At 39.7% G+C, this 13,416-nt stretch overlaps 3 protein-coding genes across 5 annotated transcripts in view; 2 read left to right on the top strand and 1 right to left on the bottom strand.

The window, feature by feature from the left end:
* Nucleotides 1-60: 60 nt before the first annotated feature.
* On the bottom strand, nt 61-1,645 carry med7 (mediator complex subunit 7). Its single transcript, XM_061048968.1, has 2 exons — nt 1,494-1,645; nt 61-1,110 (listed from the first exon to the last, which is right to left on the bottom strand). The coding sequence occupies exon 2, from the start codon at nt 1,099-1,101 to the stop codon at nt 343-345; it is 759 nt and encodes a 252-aa protein (XP_060904951.1). The 5' UTR covers nt 1,102-1,110; nt 1,494-1,645; the 3' UTR covers nt 61-342.
* A 1,859-nt stretch (nt 1,646-3,504) lies between these two features.
* itk (IL2 inducible T cell kinase) lies at nt 3,505-10,434 on the top strand. Its single transcript, XM_061048965.1, has 17 exons — nt 3,505-3,711; nt 3,860-3,964; nt 4,103-4,184; nt 4,298-4,423; nt 4,693-4,730; nt 5,263-5,414; nt 5,495-5,560; nt 5,660-5,714; nt 6,203-6,282; nt 6,474-6,616; nt 6,736-6,810; nt 7,128-7,299; nt 7,379-7,595; nt 7,674-7,738; nt 7,832-7,950; nt 9,432-9,589; nt 9,687-10,434. The coding sequence occupies exons 1-17, from the start codon at nt 3,574-3,576 to the stop codon at nt 9,750-9,752; spliced, it is 1,857 nt and encodes a 618-aa protein (XP_060904948.1). The 5' UTR covers nt 3,505-3,573; the 3' UTR covers nt 9,753-10,434.
* Nucleotides 10,435-12,623: 2,189 nt separating this feature from the next.
* The window catches only part of cyfip2 (cytoplasmic FMR1 interacting protein 2), a 29,937-nt gene continuing 29,144 nt past the window's right edge, over nt 12,624-13,416 (top strand). Inside the window, exon 1 of one of the 3 annotated variants that reach the window (XM_061048963.1) lies at nt 12,624-12,913. The gene's annotated coding sequence lies outside the window, so the exon portion shown is untranslated. The remainder of the gene's footprint in view (nt 12,914-13,416) is intronic. The other 2 variants (XM_061048962.1, XM_061048964.1) reach the window with 2 other exon arrangements.

The raw sequence follows: 13,416 nt of genomic DNA, 5'->3' as shown, positions 1-13,416 counted from the left end.
CATAATATGTTGATGAAGTTTCCCTAAAAACATTCATAGATTTCATGAACACGATCGGGCTTTTGTTGGAAATCAATTTCACTGTCTTTATTGGTTTTATAACAAAAAACTGAAAGTAAAGTAATCCAAGGTAATCTGTTCAATCACTCAAAATTCTCCAAATGTCTACTCAGGAAAGTCTTTATAATATCTGCACGGTAGGTTAAATAAAAGGTAACAGGATGTCGAACCTAATGAAAACATAGCAAAGCTCTCCACACTTACAATAAGTACAGCAAATAAAAGACAAACACTGATACCAGTTCAATTGTACAACAAGAAACAAGACCACTCAACAGATAATTAAGCAATGTCATCGATAATACTACACATGGCAGCATCCTTGTCCAACATTTTGTCCCTCTTTGAGGTAGGGATGCTCTTCTCCTGGGGAACTGCTGCCATACAACTGCCCCCTGCTTCCTCTACATCCATTGGTTCAGTTTTCAGCCTGGGGGCTTGTCCAGAGGAACAACCCACACTGGCTGCTGCAGTCCTTGTCCCATCACCGGGAACATCCTGACCCTCTACCTGAGGTAAGTCGTCAGGTAAGGAAGCAAGGCAACCCTGGATCATCTCCACCACCCTCTCCAGATGTTTCTGGAATCTCTCTGCCGTCTCCAGCCGTTGTCTCTTCTGCACCTCCATCATCACCCTTAGTGTCTCCCTGGCTTGGTGTGGCCTGTACTCATTTATTAGGTGGTGCATATGGACGAACAGAAGCTTCAAGTCCTCCAGCTTCTCTTCACGCTTTATACTGCCGGGGCTCTTGATGAGGATGTCCAGAAGATCCAGAAAGTTCACGAGGATGGACATGTTGAGCTTCTTGAGCTCACGCTTGTGGTCAAACTGCATGGGGTGGAGCCTCTCGATACCTTGGCTCTCCAGAGGCCGGATGATGAGGTCATCACACTGGAATTGGTTGCCGAACATCATGTAGCTGTCTCTGATGGGTGGAGGGGGTTTAGGGACCAGGCCCTTGCGGATGTTTTCATCTGTGTACTCTTTGATGTACTGCATAGGGGGAGGAGGCAGAGCGCTCACCTGCTGTGGTTCACCCATGATGCTGACCTGAAACAAGGACACAAAATGATCACCAGTGTGTTTCTGGAAACATCTGCAATATCATGAGCAAAAGAAACCAATACATGAAGGTAGCAAAACAAACGCTAAATATGCTGTTTTACAGGTTTTTAAAACATTACATGACTTACAGTAAAATAAAAAAAGGTTATATAAGGACATATAGTTTAATTTAATATCAAAAGCTCCAAAAAAAATACTGTTTATTGTTTGAATACTCTACTTATTGGTCATTAGGAGCGTGTTTGAAACGTACTTAGCTATTCGGCTAGTTTGCGGCTAGCAGCATTACTGCTAATATGCTATAACGAGTAACGTAATAAAACTCGAATTTCCGGTCACCAAAATGTAGCGATCATACTACTACACACCTTTTACAGAGATCTCCTCTCAGTTGTTGAGCGTAGACTTGATGTATTTTAATGTAAAAGAGGTATCTAACCGGACTTTTAGCTCATGACTAGCTTAGCTGCTGACATGAACGACGGCCGTTTCTGTCACACATTCCATTGGCTGAACTGCACACGTGATGATTTTTCCATCGTTCTGATTGGACCGCGTCTGATCAACAAACCTAGATCTGATTGGTCGTAATTTTTGGACGGGAGATGATGGATGATTTTTTATTTTTGTTTGGACGGTTTATTAGAAAAGGTATACTCACTTTATGCTCAGTGTAAAAATCATGTTATCACATTTAAGATATTGTGTTTTTATTGTTTTATTACTAAGCTAAGCTACACTAGACTTTCAACAAGAACTATTAGAGTCAGGGAAATAAAAGACAGGCAGCATTCGAATATTATTCGAACAATTGTTTTTTCCTTGTTTTATGTCCGTCATCTATGTAGGCCTTATAAAGTTAAAAGTCACAAAAAATGCTGCTCAAGGGAAATAAAAAAACACTGTCCTGTTGCGCCAAATCATCTAAACAAACAAACAACAACAAAATAAAAAATAAAACACTTACAAACTTCTTATTGTTTGTGGATGCCAACAGGGATGTTGTTTTTTAGGCCATCAGGAAGCCTTGTTTTTCTATCTGGAAAAAATGTATTATTTGTATGGATAGGGTACAGTTCTTATTCTTTTAAATCTGACCCTACATACATGATAATAATGTGATACAAACTTATTTTTGATCTTTTCCACAATGCAATCACCTTTTTGTGTTGTGTTGCTTTGTTGAAACACATAGCTGTTTACTAACACTTTAACACTAATACATTAATCAAACCTACAAGACAACAATCCCAACTAACTCTCAGTCAACATCATTTTCTCTAAAATAAAAGAACAGAAATCGCTCTTTCTCCCCTTCATGGTTTATTGAAAGCAACTATATGATCATATGAAGTGAAGAGAAGTTTCCCCCATACCCCTGCTCAACAGAATCTATCATTTAATTTACAATTACAATTTGTGTGTGATAATTATCAGGATGTATGATGACAGTCAAACTGCATTCAATAAACAATGCAAATTCTAAAAGAATACAGGCAAAACAATGTTACGAAATATGGGACCCCAAGTCTTCAGAATATACCTGGAAATACCTTTCATTGAGTTATTTTTGTGTTAGTTAGTTATAAGCATAAAGCGGTTGTTGATTATATAATGTAGTGCAAATATGTCCAGAGCAAAACTTTGCATTATTATAGATTAGGCTTTTTTCTGCCGGGCCCTTTGGCAGATAAAAACGTTTTAATATATATCAACATACACTAAACATAGTGTTAGTCACGCTCTTTACTATATTCCTGTAGTTATAGAATTGATCTCAAACATTGGCTGAAAAAAGTACAGAACAGCAACTTTAATGTGTGACAACAAACTGGAATAATTTACAATCCACTTTTAAAGAGGAAGCAACTTAAAAGTTAAACTGTGACATTAAACCTCCAAATTTGTGACGTCTGGTAAAAAATAATTATTAGCCTTACGTTTACCTGGAAGTACCTACATTTTTCTAGCAGTGAAAAATGGTGTGAATTGCTTTTGTTAAACCCCCTCGTCATAACTCTGCGACCCCCCCTAGGGCTCCCGGGCCCCACTTGAATCACTGGATTAGACTTTTGTCCCCAAAGTGCTTTAATTTGATTGAATATTTTCAAAAGTAAAGAAATTGAATAAAATCCACCTCCCACGAGCACATTCAACACTCTGCCTTATTGCAACATCAGTGAAAGTACATGTGAGTGCATGTGTAGTTTGTATAAGTGTGTGTGTGTGTGTGTGTGTGTGTGTGTGTGTGTGTGTGTGTGTGTGTGTGTGTGTGCGTACGCAGGTGTGTTTGTTTGCTTGCACAACCAATTTCATGCCGTGGATGTGGTTTACAGAGTGCAGCTTTGTGCCGGAAGCTCCACAGCTTCTATCAAGTGCTCAGTCTCTCTCTCTCAGGGAGCCAAAACCCCTCGGGTATCTGACACCGTGTGTTTTGTTTCTGTTACTATGTTCCCCAGGGTGATTTTGAAGGGAACGATGATTAAAAAATCTCAACAAAAGAAAAGAACATCGCCGAGCAACTACAAGGAGAGGCTTTTTGTATTGGACACGCAGGAATTAAAGTATTCTGAACGCCGCACAGGGGTGAGTGATTGTCCTTTTGTCTATACGGTGGCTTTAGAAATTAAAAAACCTACAGTCTAGAAGCTCTGTACACTTTGACTTCTGTAAAGCATGTTCATTTGAATCCATATCCTTTATACGGTTATTAAAGGAATAATTGTTCTCTCAGAAAAAGCCGATGGTGAAAGGTTGCATTAAGCTGAACACAATCAAGTGTGCCGAGATTGTGTTCAGTGATGTCCCAATACCATGCAACTACAAGTACCCTTTTCAGGTCAGTTGACATTTTATCATAGCACGCTTGCTGATAATTAAATAAAGCGTCATTGATCGTAAGTATAGCGTACAAACAAGCTATATGGGTATGACATGCCAAAAGAAGGGATTTTCTCAAATGTAATTGTCTCTGCAGGTTTTTCATGACAACCACTACCTCTACATTTTTGCTCCAGATAATGATTGCCGTCAGAGATGGGTCAGAGCTCTCAAAGAAGGTAAGCACAATTAGAACATCAAGCTTCAGAAAGCAGATTATTGTAAACCCATGATTGAACAGAATTCATAATCATGCCTTTGACATTTTCACTATATTGTGCCTGAACAACAGAGACGAAGCATAACAATTTAGTGGCTAAATTTCACCCAAACTTCTGGATGGATGGGAAATGGAGATGTTGCCTACAAACAGAGAAACTGGCAGCAGGTTGCCATGTGTACGACCCAGTGGGTTATGGTTTGTATTTCTTTTTTTAAAACTTGTTTCCTTGTTTCTTTTGGGAGGTATTGAACGTTTGTTCTTGATTTATTAGCTCATCTGGATGTAACAGTTAATCTCATACAAGCAGACACTTCTTCAACATGACGGGGTACAATCTGTATCATGATCTTAATTCAGTGTTTGTTGCGTGATTTAGTGTCCTATAAAATCCTCTTTAAGTGTCGCTTACCGCAAATGAATGTTCCCAACAAGTTCTCAAATTAGTCTGTCTCATTTCTCCACAGCTTCTAAAAAGCCACTTCCTCTCCTTCCCGATCCAGAGGTACGGCTTGTTAATTATAAATATGATGGAATAATATGAAAGTTATAGTTCTTACTTTCAAACTACAAGACAGCACAACTGTTTTTACATTTATTTTGTTGCTTTTTTGCTACAAGTTTCAAGCCTATCAGAACTGCTCCACATGTGATGAACATTTTAAGACATCTCACCTCAGATAAGATTAGATTAGACAACATGTGTTCACTTTTTTTTCTTTAAAATATGTGCATTGCCTTTTAATGTACGAATGGTCTGAGAACAAATGATTATGTGTCTTTGCTGCTCTGTTAGTTATATTTTATTGCTCATATGTGACGATTATAGGCCTCCTCTTTAGCTGATAAAATATGAGTTGCAAAACCGAATTTAAATTGTTTTCCATCCTATGTACATGTTTTGGTCTGTGTGTCACTTAAAGAACATGTAAAGTGTAAAAACGGCCTTGTGTAGTAAAATATGAAGAATTATGTGTTCTGAAAACACAATGCCCGTGTGTAGATGATTTTTTTTTTCTCTCTGTTGTGTCCACCAGTTGGAAGTTCATGGTGAGGCACAGAGGACAGTCATCGCTTTACAAGACTACACGCCGCTGGGAGACGATGACTTGCCTCTTCAGAAAGACCAGGAGTACAAACTGATAAACAGCTCACACTCTGATTGGTGGGCTGTCGAGGATGACAGAAGGTGAAATACAAGTCTTAGAATGATAGAAGAATGATTGTAAGTGTGTGATTTATGTCAACTTCTTCTTTACCCCTGATCAGGAACAAAGGCTTCGTACCCAGTACATATGTAGCCATAAAGTCTGGAAACAACTTTGAGCGGTTTGGGTGAGTTTGATTTAATATCTTCTTTTATGTGAGCCTCTGCTAATCCATTTACTCCTGCAGAGAGTGGATTTATTTGTGGTTTCATTTGTCTTCTCACAGATGGTACAACAAAAACATAACCAGAGGGGAAGCCGAGAGTTTGTTAATGAAAGAGGTAAAAAATAATTTAATTGTTTAAGGATGCAGTAATTATTCAAATTGATTTGTTTGAGCTTCCAGCTGCGGGTTGACAGTAAAAAAAAATGTCCCAAATAATAATTCTGATGATAATTAGCAGGATGTTGCTCCTGTGTGACGCTGCGCTGTTTTGCTTTGACTGTGCACCACCTACAGCACTGTTGCAATTGCAAAAAAAAAATGATGCAAACGCACCTGCTCAACGAGAATCCAACACATGACATAGGGCATAAAAAATGTCTCACAACCACAATGTTTCCCCCAAAGCTGAATTTCCTGCTGTAAAAAATGCTTTGCTGCGTTTTGTAAGCAGGAGGAAGAACAACCTTCCAACAACACCAGAATATCACCAGGCAGCTTTTAACTGCATCATGAACACTCAGTGTGTGTCTACATGTGATGTGTGCATTAGAAATGTTTTCTTTCATGTGATTCTTTAACGCATATTCAACGCTGTGCTTTTAGGGAAAAGAAGGTGCGTTCATGGTGCGTGACTCGAGGCAGGCGGGAGTCTACACCGTGTCAGTCTTCACCAAGGCACCGGGGTAATTTGACTTCCTTCATGCTTATTTTACTGATATGAAATAATCCGATCATAGCTGATAACATTTGACTGAATCGTGTAGTACAGCCTTTAGATACTGGCAGAGTGATAAACATTTCACACTTTGTGTCACACACACTTCCTCTGAAAGTGTTGCATGATTCTATTCGCATTAAAGCGTTTTCTCATCAGGTCAAATGGGGAGAAGAACCCGCGTGTGAAACATTACCAAATCAGACAGGCAGAAACAGGAGAGGCAACATATTACTTGGCAGAGAAGTACCTGTTCGGCACCATTCCTGAGCTCATCCTTTATCACCAACACAATGCTGCAGGTTTGGTGAATGATACAGTTACAGTCTCAAACAACTGTGGAAAGGAAGGGCACTGCCCGGAGTTATTTTTCTAAATGAATGAATGCCTGTTGCTTGTCTCATTGTGGCGTTTGTGACAGGCTTGATAACCCGTTTGAGACACCCTGTCTCTCTAGAGGGAGGCTGCACCCAGGACATTGCTGATACCTCCCAAGGTTTGATGATTCTCTTTTCTATTTGGATCTGAGTTGGATTTCAAGCAGTACTTACTTACATATTTGTATTAAAAAAGGTGTTTTTTGCTGACCTCTAGTGGTCCTCACAGAGGCCTGCTCAGGGCTTCTGTTGTGCAACAAACTTGAACCTTTCATAACGCTTTGTCTGTCATACATGATAATGCATTTGTCATCTACTTGCTGCAACACACTTTGTAAGAAATCTATTAAAAGTCGTCGTCTAAACGTGCACATTTCTTGTTCACATATGACCTGCCTCTGTTATTATCTAATTGTTCATTTTATTTGATTCTCAGCGGATCAATGGGAGGTGGACCCCAAGGAGCTGACGCTGGGTCAGGAGTTAGGCAGCGGACAGTTTGGCCTCGTGCTGGAGGGGAGATGGATGGAGAGGAAGGTGGCGGTGAAGATGATCCGAGAGGAGTGCATGTCAGACGAGGAGTTTAAAGAGGAAGCCAGAGTCATGATGTAAAGTGTTGTTTTCTATGCACTCATATTGTTTTGTATGAATTCTCCATTAATCTCACTTGTTTGTGTGTTTTATCAGGAGGTTGTCTCATTGTAAGCTCGTCCAGCTGTACGGCGTGTGCACACAGCGCTCCCCCATGTGTCTGCTGTTTGAGTTCATGGAGAAGGGCTGCCTGTCAGACTACCTGCGAGCCAAGAAGGGCCGTCTGTCTCAGGACGCCATGTTGGGGATGTGTTTGGATGTCAGTGAGGGGATGGCGTACCTGGAGAGCTCCAACTTTATACACAGAGATCTGGTAAAACAAACTTCATATCAATACATGTTTGTTTTGCATGAACTGTGTGAATAGTGAATCCTTCCCCTTTTACCCCAGGCTGCCAGGAACTGTCTCGTTTCAAAGAACAATGAGGTGAAGGTGTCTGACTTTGGAATGACCAGGTATGCTTTTCAATGCTGACTCATTCTTTGCCCTGCCCAGCCTAATGTTTCAGCTGTATATGTAAACTGTTGTATGATGTCTGCTCTCTGTAGATTTGTGCTGGATGATCAGTACACGAGCTCCCAGTGCTCCAAGTTCCCCGTCAAGTGGTCGGCCCCAGAGGTCATCAAATACTCTAAGTTCAGCAGCAAGTCAGATGTCTGGTCATTCGGTGTGTTCATGATGGGTCCATCTCTTTATACCTTTTTATTTATTGTATCTGTGTGCCTCACTTGTTGTCTCTGTAGTCATACAGCACAACAAGCTTTGTTTCCTTTTCTTTGACCATTTGTGTCATTTCAAAATACTGTGTATAACTTTTGAATGAAAACAGCTAGTTTTGAGTGTGTGTGTGTGTGTGTGTGTGTGTGTGTGTGTGTGTGTGTGTGTGTGTGTGTGTGTGTGTGTGTGTGTGTGTGTGTGGGGGGGGGGGGGGGGGTGGGGGGGGGGGAATTGGAATTAAACAAGAACACAGTTTGGTAACAATTTTCCATAGACTCTCTAAGGGTCATGTGACAAACACACAAAACGCCCTTTGACCTCCCTGAAAAACATGTTGTGTAAGCAGACGTTACAGAAGTGTTTCAGGGACACACATTCTTGAAATGTCTGGACAGATAGGAAGCATTTCTCTTTACAAGTGCCAAAAACTGCCATTATTGCTATATAGCTTCTTATATTGTGCAGTGCCAAGAAATGGATTTACATCACAGAAGCTGTGACTATCTTCAATGCAAGAGATACAAAATATATAGATGATAGAAATGGATTTGTGAATTACAAATCAGGCTGAAAAAAAGGGATATCAGGTTTATAATTCTGGTTGCACAAACACTTTCCTTTAGCTAAAGCAGCTCAGGGTGGTTGAGTTATAGAAGAAGAATCTTTAAAATAAAAATCAGAGTGATATGCAGCATAATTTGAAGGTGATTTAAATCCATGTAATCCACAAATAAAGCAAAAGTCAGAAAAGGAGAAGAGGTCAAATTTATATATCCCTACCTCTTTCTCACTTTTCTTCTATTACATTATAGCGTATATTATTCCAACAAATGCACACAATTAGTGAATTTGTGTTTAAAATGAAAATGAAAATGAAATGAAAATCCTGGAACCTTCCATTTTCTGACCGTACAATGCACGAGTGTATGTAGCTTTGGATGAAGGTTATATAACCATTTAAATGTATGTAACAGAGATAACATGAAACATCCACAAAACGTAGCAATGATTAACAGGATTACAAAATCAGATGCTGGTTATAGTCATCATAATGTAAAGGACTGACTAACAGTCTGAGTGTGTTTCATGCTAACTAGCATCCTGGTGGAGGGAAAAGTGGGATGCTATCTGAAGTTCTCCAACAGAAACCAGAATGCAGTTGAACGTAAATACCTTATGAAGGTCTCTGATCGTTCTTTGCTAGTAGAGAACATAACGGTCTGCATGATGAGAAATCAAAAGAGAACTGCTAACAGATGAAATACCTGCATGATGTAATAAAACGTGTGTACAAGGATGTGTATATATTTCATGTAAAAATACAACAAAACTAAGATTAGGGATAAGGCGCTAAAACAGGATGCTAAGAAACATTGAAATACACTTAATTGAATTGTTATATTTATTCTGTGTCTGTTCTCTCCTGCTCAGGTGTGCTCATGTGGGAGGTTTTCACCGAGGGCCGCCTCCCTTATGAGAACCGCACTAACGCTGAAGTGGTCGAGTCCCTGAACTCGGGCCTGAGGCTCCTGAAGCCTCGCCTGGCCCCCGACGCTGTCCACCTGCTCATGGAGTGGTGCTGGAAGGAGGTGGGCACATGGAAGAAGAGTTAAATAATGACACACTAAACACATAGACAGTATAAAGTGGATGTAATGATTATTTCATGTCGTGTTGTTTCCTCAGAAACCAGAAGATCGGCCCTCCTTCGCTCTCCTCCTGCACGAGCTGGCCTCGCTCTCAAACCTGTGAGCCAAGAGAAGATCTGAAGTGGATAACAATAAATAGCTGTATTTATTTTATTTATTGATTGTTGTATTCCACACATTAGTTTCTAAATGTTTGATGAACGTGATTACAAAAGACAAGATGGTGATTTGCACTTTATGGGTTTGATACCTTTGTACACATTAAGTCTCACACAGTCCACTCACTCAGCGACTCACTGCTTACTGCAGGTTTATGTTGGGTTCAATCTGAGATCTTTGTGTTTAACTACTGAGAAGATGATTTTTTTTAACCCTCTGTTAATAAATGAATTCATTTGAAAAAGGAAGGAAACATTTCATCTATCTGTAGGGTAAAACTATGCATCATGTTGAAGCAATGTTGAAACATCAAAACTATATAAAGTATAAGGCACTGGTTTCCAGGAGGTGCAGGGAGGAGAAAGGGGTTTGACTTTCACACGGTGTCTGCAGGGATTTATTTGTTATTTAAAATCGTCTCTTTCTTTATTTGAATACATTTTGAACAATTTTTAAATTGACAAAAATCCATTTGTAAATGTGTTTACATTGTCAGGGATATGTAGGTGTACAGACTCCCTCTGCTGGGATGGACGAGTACCTACCTGTGTTTGTTTGAGAAGATTTCCTGTTAAGAAGAGAATCTGCTGGAAACATTCGTGTGGCAATTAAAATATAATTTTGGAGTGCTGTCCTAATTATTTTTCTTGTTTGATAATTTTTTTAGGATTCAGCACCAATTTGTTTTACGTTGAAAGGGAGATGAGCGTGTTTTCTCTTTCATTATTTCCATGTTGTTGTACAACTATAGATTGCCTCTGATGTATTGTCTCTATAAGAACAAGCCATAATCATATATTATATACCTTAAGGTTCACATTTATTTATATAGAATTTATCATTTTAATTAAGATACATATGTAGTCTATGAATGTATATTTCTGTATTATGTTAAATTAATATTTCAATTATATAAATGAGAAACTGATGGTTAAGTTTTAATAGAGGGGGGGATTCCTTTTCAGACAGAGCTCAGAGTTTGACTGTATTATACTTTACACTGCTTGTAATTATTATTGATTTTCCGTCTGTGTGTGTTCCCCTTTTGTCTTTTGTTACATGTTCAATAGTATATATTTTTAAGTTAAATTCAGTTCAACTTCCCATGTGACACACTGACTTATCAGAGATGAAAACGTTTCCTGTTGTTGACAGAAAAATCATCCTATTCTAATGTCAAGCTTTTTATTATTTACATGTAAAAGTAGCTTCAGCTTGAATTCAGATCAGTTTGAATTGTGAGGTTAAACAATTTCCTGGAAAACCATTCAAAAACACATCCCATTGAGACTGAAATTATCATAGTTTGAACAAATGTTGGAAATGATATTTTCTTTGAAATGCAGTTCAGTAATATTTCCATTGAACTGGTAATGTAATAAAATATGAGGACCGATGTCAGGTGGGATCATAATGTAAGAGGTGAGTTAACCAAACTACACACCACATAGTGCACATCAAGAACTACACGTCCCAACATGCCCTGCTTTAATTAAAGCTACAATGAAGAGATTTAGCTGCATTGAATAGACCCTACTGATATCTTCATATACTGTCAGGATACATTTGTCTGTAAAAAGTGAGTTACATGTGTCTTTAAAAATGTACAGGTTTAATCATCAGAGAGATAGCACTTACTGCTTTGTCCACAGGGGTCGCCAAAATCAACACAAACCACAAGTCCCTCTCAGGAGCTTTAAGTATGTTTTATTTTGTTTTGCAAAGGGACACTTCTCAACATGAGACAGGTTTAATGCACCAGTTAGTTGATAGGTTGGTTTAAGTCTCCCCCCTAGCTTGACTCTGCTGCTATACACCATTGAATGGCTAAGCAACACACAGATTAATAAAATGGTGCCAAAAACAATGTGGATCTAAATATGTAGAATGAGAGAAAGAACATGTAACATATTAATGGCAGACAGGTAAGGACCTGCATTTGAAGAGAAGCTATAAAATTCAGCATTTTGGCCTCAAGTCTTGAAAACATTCACCAAGTCAGTAAGTCCTCCGGACAACTATAACCTACAATGATTCCAGCTTAATAATGAGAATTGAAGACATGGCTCACAATGGCGGCTGTGTCTCAGTTGGTAGAGTCGTCGTCTCTCAACCGGAAGGTCGAGGGTTTGATCCCCAGCTCCTGCAGCAATGTATGAATGTGTATGAATGGTTTACTTACTTCTGATGGTCTCACTATAGCAATTTTTACCATCAGTGTGTGAATGTGTAGGTGTGACCTGCGGTGTAAAAGCGCTTTGAGTAGTCAGTAGAAAATAAATATACAAGCTCAAGTCCATTAACCAAAATAGTCATACAATGTATCATCTGCAATGTAATATCATGCATGACAGCTCTAGGCCTAAATACGTTTCACACATTAACATTTGCTTTTCACTTTTTGCACCATGACTAATGGGACAATATGGCACTGTTTATGTCTTGGCGACTATGGTCTAAGATGAATTTAATTAATTTGACCTCTTTCATTTGGCTATAACATGTTACTGGTTTAATTCAAAAGATGACCTGGTGTTGTATCTTTAATAATGAGACAAATGAGTAAATGATCCTAAAAAGAGTGTATGGTAATGATACACTTTCAAACTACATTGGCAGCAGAGGCTAAAAGCCAATTCAGATGAGTTCTCCTTCTAACATGACAATGCCCTTTGGTTTATAAAGGTTTTTAAAGGTCACGTGATCACCCCTTCCCCATCTCACGCGCGCACACACACACACACACATTTACTACTGCATTTTGAAACTGGATGTATTAATGAAGTTAACAGATAAACCTACATTTTAAAAGATGTAGCATACGAACCGAAGCCTACATGGAGTGGAATCAACATGTCGGGGGGGCCCCTCATCATCATCATCATCCCCCCATCACTCGGCTGTGACTGTCCCTTTAAGAAAATGCACTTGCAGCCATTTTCTGCTCTTTGTGTGGGGTGGATTAGCAGCACTGGGTAGGTACTGGGCGAAACTAGAGCATCAATCGGCACAGAAGACGAGCAAAAAAAAAAAAGGGACCAGCAAACATTGGACCGCCGTCGCAGACCGTCTCCGTGTGCCGCCGGACGGACATGTAATTTACAGGTATGTGTGGATGGATGGAGCCGCAGCGCTACAGAGGATGTGCGCTGGGTTACTGATGATGGCTGGAAACCGAAGAGCTGTTTTTTTTTTCCTCCATCTCCCTCTCTCTCTGTTTCCTCCCCGCATCGTCCCCCCACTACTTATTTCCTGGTGCACACAGACAAGTGGAAAAGGGTCGATCGTGGAGAAATCGCACCTAAAAAGAGTTTAGAGCGTCCCGGTTTTCAGCGGATTAATCTGACACATGAATGGGATCCCCCGTTAGCTTTTACATCGGCACCGTAGCTCACGCTGAGATGGGTGGGGTGAGGAGAGGGTGCCTGTGTAGCAAGTGCACTCTGATGGATCAGATGGGGGGGAACTGGGCGATTTCCTGAGCTGATCGCAGCGTTTTCACCGTCTAGAGAGTTAAGGAGATGTCCGCTATGTGAAGGAGGCGAGTGAAATAGAGCTTCATCCGGTTTCATTTCAAACCCTTTCATCATTTTTTCCTCCTCCCCATG

This window comes from Labrus mixtus, chromosome 10 (genome assembly GCF_963584025.1).
Source record: "Labrus mixtus chromosome 10, fLabMix1.1, whole genome shotgun sequence".
NCBI classification, from domain to species: domain Eukaryota; kingdom Metazoa; phylum Chordata; class Actinopteri; order Labriformes; family Labridae; genus Labrus; species Labrus mixtus.
Note: the sequence above shows the minus strand (reverse complement) of the source record. Positions and strands in the feature narration are given on the sequence as shown.